This window comes from Pelodiscus sinensis, chromosome 11 (assembly GCF_052426305.1).
Source record: "Pelodiscus sinensis isolate ZL-2025 chromosome 11, ASM5242630v1, whole genome shotgun sequence".
NCBI lineage: Eukaryota > Metazoa > Chordata > Testudines > Trionychidae > Pelodiscus > Pelodiscus sinensis.
This window is the reverse complement of record NC_143062.1, coordinates 8,444,523-8,457,267: the sequence shown is the minus strand read 5'-3', so window position 1 is coordinate 8,457,267 and position 12,745 is coordinate 8,444,523. Positions and strand designations below refer to the sequence as shown.

Below are 12,745 nucleotides of genomic sequence, written 5' to 3'. Positions count from 1 at the left end.
TAATGCTAGACTGTGTAACTGGAGGGAATCCAGACTGCTCAGGGGGTCATAAACCCCGTACTGCTCATGGAGTCTCCTGTGGTTAAAAAGCTAGGTAATTTAGAGAAAGTAGCATTTGCCCCACAGCTCTCTTGCTTTGCAACACAGTGATGGCCTGAAAGCCTACAGCAGAGCTGGGGAACCTTTTTTGGGTCGGGGGCCGCTGACCCACAGAACAATCAGTCGGGCTGTGCACAAGTGAAAAGCAAAAAGAAAAAAAAATCGCAAAAAACCCCAAACAAACAAACCCTCAGGGATGTGGCCCTGTTGGAGGAGAAAGACGTTCCCCTCACACACCTAGTTTAGGGAGACCCAGGCTACATGAGAAAGGCCAGATTGGGTCAGACCGAAGGTCCATTCACAGCCCAGTGTCTTGTCTGCCCACAGTGCCCAATGCCAGATGCCCCAGAGGGAGGGAACACAACAGTCAATCCTCATGTGATCCTTCCTGTCACCTACATCCAGACAAACAGAGGCTAGGGACACCATTCCTACCCATCCCGGCTAATAGCCATTGATGGACCTAACCTCCAGGAATCTATCTAGCTCTTATTTGAACCCTGTTAAAGTTCTGGCCTTCACCGCATCTTCCGGCAAGGAGTTCCACAGGTTGTGTGCGCCAAGGCTAGTAGATTTTGTGTGCTCCAGCCCCACAGTAGGGCTGGAGCCCCAGTGCGGGCTCCCCAATGCTGGAGGGGGAGCCCTGAGCCTTGGAGGCTGGATCCAGGTAAGCCAGAGATTGCATCCAGGCCTGAGGTTCCTCACCCTTGTCCTGGAGGGTCAGGAATTTGCTGCGGTCCGTACTTTATTTCTAGTTACACTCTTTAGTACAGGGCTCAGAGAACAATAGTGACCTGTTTGTCATAGATCTTTCTTTTCCAGAATTGGGCTCCCTTCTCTGCTTCGCTCCAAAACTGCCGAGTTGTTCCCAGAGCAGAGCTCTGCGTGCAGGCCTCTCGCACGGCACAGGGTGGCAGCCGTGTGCTGCCTGAGCCAGCCCGCCGCTCCCTGGAGCGCTAGCTCGCACAGCTGCTGAATGTCCCTGTGTACGTTTTCAGCTCCTGGGGTTTTTTATTCTTACGCTGCGGCATCAAAGCGCGTCTCTGGGAGTGTGTGGGAGGGAGGGGAAGGAAGGGCGAGGACCTGATCTGCTATCGGAGAACAGTGCCGGAGCTGAGAGAGCGCCCCACACCGGAGGCCTGATTTCCAGCCCGATCAGATGGAGATCGCTTTGGAAAGTGGGGGAGTTGGCCGCCGGAGAGAGGGGAGCCCTCCCACCATGGACCAGACGCGTGCGGTGTGCGGTGGGGTCCTCTTCGGAGCAGAGCAGCTGGGGGGGGTTGCCAACTAGGGGAGGCCAAGGTCTGCACCCTGCTGGCCCTCCGCTTTGACAGCATCATGCAGGAGGGGGCACCCAGGCCGGCCCCGCAGCTCTTTGTCTTTGGACTCGCGCCTCTTGCCAGGGGGCCCGTGTCACACAGAGCCCCCCAAGGCAGGTGGAGTGGCCATAATTACCATCCTCCCAGCAGCTCTCTGCGTTTGTGTTGTACAGAAAGGGGCTCTGAAGCCGATGTTCCCTCTCACTTTTTCCCCTCTGTGTGCAGAATAAATCTTGTTCTGTGCACCAAGGCCTGTGCAGCTGTGCACCACCCGCCAAAACACACGGGCGCTCTGCTAATCTGCTGGGTGGGACTGAGATCTCTCCTGGGTGGCCACCCAAGCACTCAGCGTACAGGGAACACTGGCTGTATCCCACGGCTCTAATTTGCACTTTCCCTACCTGCCCCAGAATGAGTTGAGCAGAGGCAGGCAAGATTTGGCCCCTGAGGCGGCATGAGTTGGCAGGGCTCTGCTCTCGGGCCCTCACCGACTGCAGTTAAAGGAGGGACCCGGGCCCAAGAAGGCACAGATGCTGGCTCTGCTGCCGACGCAGGGTGAACGCAGTGTTGCCTGCAGGAGGCACACAGGTGGCAGGTGTGCTGGCCTAGCCGGTCCTTGGCACCACCGCGAAGCCTGAGGCCGTGCGTAGGGTCGCCAGGTGTCTGGTTTTGAACCAGACAGTCCAGTATTGGAGGGTTCTGTCCGGGAAACAAATTGAGAAAATACCGGACATATAAAATGGCGGGTACTTTCTAATTAGGTCAGTTTTATAATTATTAGGGGTATCGGTACGTAGTTGTGAACTGCCTGGCTGGTAGCCACGCTCATGCCGCTTGAGCATGTCTACCAGCTAGGCAGTATGCAACTATGCGAGGGGGGCAGGGGCCGGAGCGGGAGGGAATCCCCAAGGCTGGACGCGCTTGTGCTTCGCCGGGACTGTGCGCGGGATGGGCAGCACCCCAGGATCTGCATGCACTGGAGTCAGTCCTGCTCCCCGCCGGCCAATTCTCTCCCCCCCGCTCCTCCCCCGGCCAGTCCCGCTCCCCCCGACCCCCTCCCGGCCAACCTTGCTTCCTGCGGGCTGGTCCTCCCCCATCTCCCCTGGCCAGCCCCGCTTCCCCCGGCCAGCCCTGCTTCCCGCCAGCCGGTCCCCCCGTCCATCTCCCCCGGCCAGCCCCGCTCCCGCCGACCAGCCCTGCTTCCCACTGGCCAGTCGCCCCCCCCCTCTCCCCCGGCCAGCCCCGCTCCCCCCGACCAGCCCTGCTTCCCACTGGCCAGTCCCCCCCATCTCCCCTGGCCAGCCCCGCTCCCGCCGACCAGCCCTGCTTCCCACTGGCCAGTCCGTCCCCCCCCATCTCCCCCGGCCAGCCCCGCTCCCCCCGACCAGCCCTGCTTCCCACTGGCCAGTCCCCCCCATCTCCCCCGGCCAGCCCCGCTCCCCCCGACCAGCCCTGCTTCCCGCCAGCCGGTCCCCCCGTCCATCTCCCCCGGCCAGCCCCGCTCCCGCCGACCAGCCCTGCTTCCCACTGGCCAGTCCCCCCCATCTCCCCCGGCCAGCCCCGCTCCCCCCGACCAGCCCTGCTTCCCACTGGCCAGTCCCCCCCCATCTCCCCCGGCCAGCCCCGCTCCCCCTGACCAGCCCTGCTTCCCGCCAGCCGGTCCCCCCGTCCTTCTCCCCCGGCCAGCCCCGCTCCCGCCGACCAGCCCTGCTTCCCACTGGCCGGTCCCCCCCATCTCCCCCGGCCAGCCCCGCTCCCCCCGACCAGCCGTGCTTCCCGCCAGCCGGTCCCCCCGTCCATCTCCCCCGGCCAGCCCCGCTCCCGCCGACCAGCCCTGCTTCCCACTGGCCAGTCCCCCCCCATCTCCCCCGGCCAGCCCCGCTCCCCCCGACCAGCCCTGCTTCCCACTGGCCAGTCCCCCCCATCTCCCCCGGCCAGCCCCGCTCCCCCCGACCAGCCCTGCTTCCCGCCAGCCGGTCCCCCCGTCCTTCTCCCCCGGCCAGCCCCGCTCCCGCCGACCAGCCCTGCTTCCCACTGGCCGGTCCCCCCCATCTCCCCCGGCCAGCCCCGCTCCCCCCGACCAGCCCTGCTTCCCGCCAGCCGGTCCCCCCCGTCCATCTCCCCCGGCCAGCCCCGCTCCCCCCGACCAGCTCTGCTTCCCGCCAGCCGGTCCCCCCGTCCATCTCCCCCGGCCAGCCCCGCTCCCGCCGACCAGCCCTGCTTCCCACTGGCCAGTCCCCCCCCATTTCCCCCGGCCAGCCCCGCTCCCCCCGACCAGCCCTGCTTCCCACCGGCCAGTTCTCCCCCCTCCTCCTCCTCCTGATCTCCCCCGCCAGCCCTGCTTCCCACCAGCCAGTCCACCCCCCCATCTCTCCCAGCCAGCCCTGCTGCCCCCTCCCCCACCAGCCCTGCTTCCCGCTGGCCATTCCTCCCCCTCCACCCCTGCTCTCGGCCAGCTCTGCTCCCCTCCTGGCTGCCCTCCCCATCTGAGATCAAGTGTGTCCTGTATTTTTTTAAGCCACCCGGTAACCCTATCCATGAGCGTCCCCCCCCCCCCCCAAGTTCTCTGCTCTGTCTCCCCAGGCGGCCAAGGAGTGGGGCCCACAGGGGCTCCGGCAGTGGCAGGGGCTGCGCAGCTCTGAGGGGGCTGTGTAGTGAGCCGGTTCGTGGCCGAGCAGCCCGGTGCTAGAACGCAGGGTGGGGGAGCAGCCGCTCGGGGGGCTGTCGGGTGTCTGTGACGGCTGCTGGCTGAGCTCTGACGGGCGGGTGTCGGGGAGCTGACGGAGGGTTGCCCCAGGTGGCTGTCTGCGGAGAGCAGCTGGCAAGGCCCTGTCTCCACATGGACAGCGAGCTGCGGGGGTGAGGCCTCGGGGCCCTTCTGTCTGATTCATTGTCTCTGCCTCCCACTTTCCCCTGCTGGGCGCGTCTTCCCCCCAGCCTGTCTCGCGCTGCCGACCTCGTTTCTTGCCTGCACGCAGGAGCCATTTGTCAAACCGACGAGCTTCTAGGAACCGCGGCCCCAGGATGATTAAGTGGATTGTTCTTTGGGGGCCTCCTGGCTCATCTGTCCAGGTGCAGACAAGGGCCCTCGCGGGAATTCGCCGCACCTTGAGAACTCCAGCTCCTTAACCACAGTGCAGGCGCCTCCCGAGGAGGAGGCTGGCTGGGACGGAGAACTGCGCCTCTCCCTCGCCCCCCTTCGTGCCTCAACCCCGCTGCTCTCGGCCCAGGAAGGAGGGCAGCCAGGGTCATGGGTGGTGGCCCTGACGGTGGTCAATGCCAACAGGCTGTGTCCTTGGAGGGCGATTGCCGAGCGTGGGCCTCTGAGAACAGCCTGGATGCGGCGGGCTTCTCGTGGTTACGGTGCTAGCCCCTCGTTAGGAGAGGGGTCTTGTTCTGGGGTTGCGTGGAGGTGGCGGGGGTACGAAACGGCCTGGAAGTGCTCCAGGGCAGAGGTTTTCAACGTTCTAGGGAAGTGCCCCTTCGGGAATCTTAGCCGCAGTCTGTGGACCCCCAGGAATCCACGGACCAGGCCTCGAAAACCACTGTTCTGTGGTAATGACAACCTTAGACCTCGTCTGTGGACTCCAGGATCATGGAGCACTTTGGGACCTCTCTGAGAGCAGAAAACCAGAGTCTCTGCTTTCTTCGAAAATTCCTTGTCTCTGCATCTCTCTCAGCAGACCATGGGCACCACCGCCACGGCCCATGCTGTCTTCCTTCCACTGCGCCCACTGCAGGGCCTAGGAACCACGAGGCGGAGCGTGGGCAGCAGGGCAGGAGGGGTGCGCGGGGACCTGAGAGCCAGTGGCTGTCGATAGGGAGCAGTTCTGTGCTTCGCCGGCTCTTTGGTTCCTTGGTCTTCGGGGGAGCTTCAGTTCTGTTGACGTGTGCTTTGGAGTTCACGCTTCGTCGTGAGCACAGCATGGTGGGGCCGCCCTCTCTGGCCCTTCGGATTGGCCGCTCCAGCCCAAAGGCCAAGGACTAAGCACCCCCGGAACAGTTCGCCTCGCCTCCGACCTCTGGGTTGCTCTTGTGAGGTCAGAGGACCAATCTGGAAGAGCTTGGAAGGGTTCCCCTTCTGAAGAACGTTTCCCGTTCCCCGTTCTCTGCACTCAGCTAGGTAGCTCGCAGCCTTTTGGCCCCTCACTGCTATTGGATGATCAAATACCCATGGCAACCAAGAATGACTTCCTCTGTGCCGGGCCAAGAGCCCCAGCCCTTCCTGGTGGCTTCGGGCCTGCCCTTGGGACCTGCCCGTTGGTGACTTCCAGGCCCAATGACTTCCAGCAACTGGGTGTGGCTAGGAAGGAAGTGCCTGGCTCCTTAGCCCTACTCCCGGCCCCCACGGAGTCCAGGTCCAGGCCAAACCACCTCTGGGAATGGGCCAGGCTGCCTCAGAGATCATAGAGCCCTAGGGCTGGAAGAGACCTTGGGAGGCAGCAAGTCCAGCCCCCTGCCCAAAGCAAGACCAACCCAACTCAATCATCCCAGCCAGGGCCTTGTCCAGCTGGGACTTAAAACCTCTAGGGATGGAGACTCCACCCCGCCCCTAGGGAACCCAGCCCAGGGAGGTGGTGGATCTCCATGACCGTGACTTCCCAGGACAGCCACGTTCCGCCCGCCCTGCTGCCCCCCTGGCGAGGCTCATGAGGTGGGGAGGGGGCGTTTTGCTGGGGCCTGGCCTGCGTGTGAGGTGAGACCAGGCCTGGGAGCAGCATGCAGCCCGTTGGCGAGGCTGGGCTCCCCCCGTGCACGCCACGCAGGTTAGTCAAGTGGCTGCTTCTCCCAGCTGGGAAGGAAGCGAGAGGCAGCCTGTTCGTGTGTCTATTTTTAGCGACGCGCCAGGGCGGAGGTGCTATGTGATGGCTCCCCACTGGTACCCGGCTCTGCCAGCACGTTGCTGTCGTGCCATGCGGGTGCCGGCACGTGAGGGCCTGGCCTCAGACCTGCCGCTCCCTTCGTGGGCCGCAAGGCAGCCGGGGGAGGGCTCAGTGTCCCGACTGGCCTGGCGGTGCCCGTTTCGGTAGACCCGCTCCCCCACTGGCCAACGCTCCGGCATCTCACCCAGCGCTGCTGAACCCGCCTGCCACAGGCCAGCGTGTGGAGGTTTCGGGGGGCCCGAGGAGTTTGATGGCTGTCCTCTGGGTGCCCACGGGCATGCGTGAGCCTGGAGCGGTCCCCTGGGTCCAGAGAGGGACCGAGAACCCCACTGCCTGGTTCTGGTTTGCAGACACTGCGGCAGGGTTAGCCGGGATCTCTGCTTTCTCTAGCACAGAGCGAGGGCTTTGGCAGGCAGGGTTGGATTGTAACAGGCGCCTCCCCCCCGTACTGCGTTAAGGCTTCTCCTGGTGGCCCCGAACTTCGTGGTGGACAAGGGCTCGGCTGGCTGCCTTCCCCAGCAGGAGCGTTGGGGAGCTGGGCTTCCGGAGCCCTTCCAGGCAGGAAGATCCCAGAAGAGAGGCAAGGTGGCCCAATGGCTACAGCACTAGACCTGGGGGTCTCTGCTCCACAAGTCCCAGAGCACGTCGGCTGTGAAATCCCAGCGGCCAGAGGGGAAACGTGATCCAGGCGGGAAGAGGCCCAGGTGCAGAGATGAGTGCCAGGGAAGCGCCACGGGGAGAAGTAAACGGTGTGTCCGTCTGGGCCCTTGAGCACGACTCTGTGGCAAATCGTTCCTCCACGCCTGGATCTGCATGTTCAGCAGCAGCCAGCAGCGGGGAAGCCGGCAGGCTGGGCTCGTGGCAGAAGGCTGGCGTTCCGTTCACAGGTCCACCGCTGACTCGCCGCTCGCTGCCTCAGTTTCTTCATCTGTGAACGGGAGGGTTCTAATACTTAGGGGAGCCGTTATCCTAGGGTTTCTTCCTTTCGGAGGGCATGTCTTGGCATGTCTTCATGGCTGCTGCCCCCTCCCCGTCTGGAAATCGATGGCGTGGTTCTGCTCCTTGCTTGGTCCCACTGGCGCACCGTTTCTTTGAGCTCTGCAGAGTGATGTGGGGCTGTTCGGCGTGTGATCTGTGTTAGCAGCTGGAGGACAAACTCCGCCAGCTGCAGCCCGGAGGAAGTAGAGGCAGGAAGGCCGTGGGCTAGGTTCATTTCTCCATCAGACGTCTGTTGCTAGTAGAAGTGCTGCATGTGTCAGGCTGAGTGTGTCTCTGAAATGTGCCACCCTGTGAGCAGTCGTGGATCGTGCTGTGGAAGGAGAAAGTGGCTTGGGCTCGTGCGCTCTATTGCGACTGGCAAGAGAGGGAGGATCCGGGGCGTGGGCTGAGCGGTGCTACGCGAGGAACTCCTCGAGCAGCCGAGGTGGGGGGAGAGGGCGTGAGCTGAGCGTTTCGGTGCTATGGTTAATTTCTTTGGCAGGGCTGCTGAGCCCCGAGAAGAGGGGGGGGTTTGGACTCTGCACAGCGTGTGCTCTGGGTCTGAGGCAAGAGCTGGTCGGGAAGGGTGCCCTGTCCTGCATGGCTTTCCCGCGTTGGCCTGCGTGGCAGGCAGGAGGCAGACACAGCAACAAACAGGAGTCCAGCCCGCTGCCTCTTCAGTGCTCCTAGATCAAGGCAAAATAGAGCCTGCGGGATGAATTTGGCCTGCCAAGCCACCAGATCCAGCTGTGGGGGCCATGTGCTTCTGTGAGCCAATGGGAGCAGCCCATCTTCTGTTTCCAGCCAATGGGAGCAGCCTGTTAGCAGGACAGGCAGTGTGCTAAGTACCCCCTGCCCCTCCCGGCTTGCGGCTTTCAGAGAAGCACATGGTCCTTGTAGCCAGCTGCTCTGAGCAGCCTGCGGGGCAGGGTAAGCAGAGTCCCTGGCTGAGGAACCTGCTGGGCTGCTGGCTGGGAGCTGCCAAGGGAAGCACCTCCCAGCTAGCGCCTGCCTCTGGCACCCCAGCCTCTCCCTCCCCACAACCATCTGCCCCCCCCCCCTCCGCACCTCTATCCCCTCCCAGACTCTGCACCCCCTCCTGGATGCCTGCTCCAGGTGACAACCCCTTCCCAGATCCTGCACCCCCCTCGTACGGGTCACAACCCCTCTCCTGCGCCCAGCCCCCCTCCCAGACTCTGAACCCCAGTCTCCTGCCCCAGGTCTCAACCCCCTCCACCCCATGCCAGATTTCTGCAAGCGGCATCACCCGGCCACTTAAACTCATTCGCCAGCTGACTTTCCCCGGGCCAGTAACATGCCCTGGCCTTTGGGTCTGGATCTGGGACGTATGGAAAGTGCCTTTTCCCGCGTCCCCAGGCCGCTGTAATTCTCTACCCAGGGCTCAGATCAGGCCGGCTGGCGAAGGCACAGCACGTAGCGGAGATGGCAGCACTGGGTCTGGCTGCAGCCCTGGGAACTCCCGGGCTCTTTTAATATTCAACCCGTGGATTCCTGAAAAGCCAGCATGCGCCGCGGGTCCCCGGCCGGCGGGGGAGGTGGGGGCAGCCGCTGCGACCACTCGCTCATTGGCATTGGCATGAATAGCCAGCCTCGCTCACTGGGCCCCGCTCGGTACCGTCGCAGCTTAGTCCGTCTGGCTCTGGCCCTCTCCCGCAGAGGAGAGACTGAACCCCTCATGCCCTGCTCCTTTCTGTGGCTTTCCGGGTGCAGATCTCCAAGCACACTGTGGGCCTAAGGTTCGCAAAAGGGGGTGGGTGGGAAAATGGGGAAGCCGAGGCCCAGAGGAGCTAAGCGACTTGCAGGGGGTCATTGATTGCACTGGGAGTAGAATCCAGACCTGAATTTGGAGTCCTCTGCTTTCGACAGAAGGTAAAGCTGCCGTCCCAGTCCATATTCGGAGAGAGCAACACGGCCTGGCGTAGGGCCGGTACCTGGGCTCTCCTGAATTCTGAGTCTGCTCTGCTCCCTGGATGGCTGGGGGGTCTGTCCCTTCTCCTCTTGGCCTTGTTTTCCCCACCTGTAAAATGGGGGGGGGGGTGCTCCCTGGCACCAGGTGGCCGGCTTTCATGTGCCCGGGTTTGTGCAGTGCTGTGTCTGCAGCTGACTCATAGGTCGCCAACTTCCCAGAAGAGCTGCAAAAACAAACAAACCGCTTCTTCTAATTGGCCCAGCTCCACAGGGACACATCCTCCGCGTGCCCCACCTTTACCCAACCGAGGGTTGCCCTGGGAGCTAATTTGCATCTGGTTTGCATAAAATTTACATAAACCAATTCACACTCCCCTACTCTTTGTCTGAGTGTGTGTCTGCCTTGGTGGATAAATAGATTATTGCTTGGGGGTGAGATTCCTCGGCAGCTCACCTGAGCAGTGTCGTCCTCCCCCTCTCGTATGGGCGCAGGGTCTTGGAGCATCCCAGCCCCCAGGTGTGTTATTTCTGCCCTGTGGGGTGATTCCAGTGCCTGGCGAGTGAACAGGCTGCTGGGTTTCCAGAGCAGCCCCTCCCCGACCTACCCATGTCTGGCGAGCGGCGATGGAACCTTGCTGGAGACTGTAGCCTGGCTCCTTCTCAGCTGCTTGTTAGCTCTGATGCCGCCTGTTCTTCCTCCATGTCTTAGGTGCTGCCTGAGAAATGCCGCTACCTTGCGGGCTGCATCCTGAGCGAGGGTGATGAGAAGCCCTCGGAGGACCTGGTCCGGTACTTCAGGAAGTACGGCTTCAAGATCATTTCCTTCCCGGCACCCAGCCATGTGGTCATGGCCACCTTCCCCTTCACCACCCCCTTCTCCATCCAGCTGGCGGTGAACCGGGTCCACCCGGCCCTCGACACCTACATCAAGGTGAGTGGCCATGCCGTGCCGAATGCGTCAGTTTCATGGCACCCCAGCCAACGCCCTCGCCTGCCATTGGCTGTTGTGGCTGCCATGTGTTATCGCCTGGCCGCTTCCTCCTATTTGGTCACGTGGCCTCTGAGCCTGGTCTGCCATTGGCTGTTATGGATGCAGCAGGTAATTTACCCATAATGACGTCCTCCCATGCGGCCACATGGCCTGACGTCCTTTCTTCTCTCCGGTCAGACACATTGATTAGTGGGTTTCCTGCTAAAAGCAGGCGTCTGTAGGTAAGTGGTGGTGCCAGACCTGTGTGTGCACCTCTCTATTTCAATTCTCTCTCTTCAGGTAGTTTGGGCTTTGAGGAGTGTGGCTCAGAGCGTCCTAGAATTATTGCTCCAGCCTGGGGGTGCCCTGGCTCTGGCCGGGCTCTATACGCCAATAATGCCCAGAATGAGGCTGGTGGAATTATTTGCATTTTAGCTCCTCCTTTCTCTGGAAGGTGGGTGTCACTATGGAGGGCAGCTCCATTAGTGACTGTACGCCAGGATGGGGGAGATGCAACTCTATGTTCCAGGTGTCCTGAGCCTCTGACTGTTAGAAGCTGAGCAGGGGTGATGGGGTGGACCACTCAGCAATTGCCTGTTCTGTTCATTCCCTGCTGTCGGCAGACAGGGTACCGGGTTAGCTGGACCGTTGGTCTGACCCAATCTGGCTGGTCCTCTGCTCTTATTCAGCTCTCCTGGGTTAGACTGGTGATACGGGATGTGCGTGTAACCCTTTAACCCAGGTCGTCTGCTCCATTCCATTTGCTTTCATGTGTTCTTGCCAAGCTGCATTGCCCAGCCATGCCACCGAAAGCCCTCAGCTGCCGCCGCCGCCGCCGCATCCGCCCCAGCCCAAGACCTCCTCCTGTACAGTCTCCTGTAGCTGTCAGCTGGAGACCCTTCCCCTCTCTGCATATGCCCGGGCTGTTCCTGGCAGATTCCATCGCAGGCTGCTCTGGGTTCCAGCCCCCCCCCGTCCAGGGAGCAGAGGTTCCTGTCACCCGTCTGGGACGGGGGAGCGGAGCCGAGTGGATCTTGGCCCTGGGAGAGGGATCTTGCACCTGGCAAAGAAAACGTGCCCGGAAGTGGAGCTTTGCGGGCTAGGCTGAGACCCGAGCGCAGGCCCCTGGGGCTCTGACCCTGAAGGGAGGGGAACGTTCAGGCGTTTTCGTCTCAAAATGTTGCGGCGAGGGGGTCACCTCTGGCTAGGACTGGCTGGGACGAGAGTGATTCCGTGCAAGAGTGCACGCCCGGAGCTCTGGGGCTGCGACGCGGGCCTGATTTGCAGCACCCCTCCGCTTCCGTTCCTGCTGCCATCCCCCATGTGTGCCAGGGCACCTTGGCTTCGACTTGCAGCCCCTCCGGCAAGTCCAGTCCTCTCCTGCCCGATCTGCTAATGCCTCTCAACTGTGACCTGCAGCCCTCCTGATTTCAGGCCTGGGTCTTGGGACACACAGGGGAATGGTAAGACCCTGGAGGTAGATGCAGGGCTATTCTGCTGACTCCCGCTGGCTGCTAGACCTGTTGGGCCTTCAGAAGTCCTGTCAAAGCTGGGAGGGAGTACAACTCACCATGCCAGTGCCTCCTGGAGGCTGTCATGGGGATTAGCTCATCTCACCAGGGCGCCCTCTTCTGGGGGTATCTTGCTGTCATCCCTTCGGCTCTGGAACCCATTTCACTCCCAAGACCATGGCATCCTCTCCAGTGACCCAGCCCTCCGGCCATTCCCCCATCCTGGTGACTCCGCAATGTCTGTCCAGCCATGTCCCTCAGTGGCGACTGCAGTCCAGAGTTTCACCACTTCACCAGTGGCAATAGGTGCGGGGCGGGGGCCCTGCCTACTGCTCCGGGTCCTGGCCCAGAGACCCTGTATGTGGCCACCACTTGCAGCATCCCCTCCAGCTCCTTTGTAGAGCTCCGTGAACCACTTCCCCATAGTCTCAGCCCCTTCTTTGTCCTTGCCTCAGGAGGCTGAAGCTGAGAGCTTTCGGTGGGATGGCTGTCCTTTAGTTCCACAATCTCAGCCCACAGCGCTGCTCTGGCCAGAGTATTGGCTGCCTTCGGCCTGTAGGACACCCAGTGCTCCCTCCTCAAGCTCCAGGGAGTGACTGAAGCTGCTTTGCTCTGCAGTGCTTCTTATGTGGGCCAGGAGGGCCCCGATCAGCTGCTCCTCATAGACCTTTCCTGATTGGCTGTCTCCTGTGCAGCCTCCCTAGGACTCAAGCCCATCTTGGGGCAGGCACCCCACACAAAGGTGTATAAAAGGGGGGAGTGTTTGGAGAGAGATGTGGGGTCTGCAGTGGTAGCGGCCCCACCCAGAAGCCCCCAGGACTCCCCAAGCTGGGGGAGAAACTTAGGCTGAGTGTTGTTTTGTTGCATAACACAGCAATGGAGGCACGCCCCAGGAGGCCTCATTCCCAGTGCGTGCCTATCGAATCAGCGCAGCGTGGGGACTCGGCTGGCATACGGGCCCCCTCTGGAGCAGCAGTGGTCCGTCGTGGCTCGTTACATTGGTGGCTTCGTGATGTGGACAGATGGAGATGCCCAGGAAAGCCCCAGTCTCCGGCC

General features: G+C 62.1%; 1 protein-coding gene across 3 annotated transcripts in view; it reads left to right on the top strand.

Annotated features, from left to right (window-relative positions):
* The window catches only part of TEX264 (testis expressed 264, ER-phagy receptor), a 106,521-nt gene that overhangs the window by 20,591 nt on the left and 73,185 nt on the right, over nucleotides 1-12,745 (top strand). For all 3 annotated transcript variants that reach the window (XM_075939470.2, XM_075939471.2, XM_075939472.2), the window contains exon 4: nucleotides 9,918-10,139. In XM_075939470.2, the coding sequence (XP_075795585.1) occupies nucleotides 9,918-10,139 (222 nt within the window). The remainder of the gene's footprint in view (nucleotides 1-9,917; nucleotides 10,140-12,745) is intronic.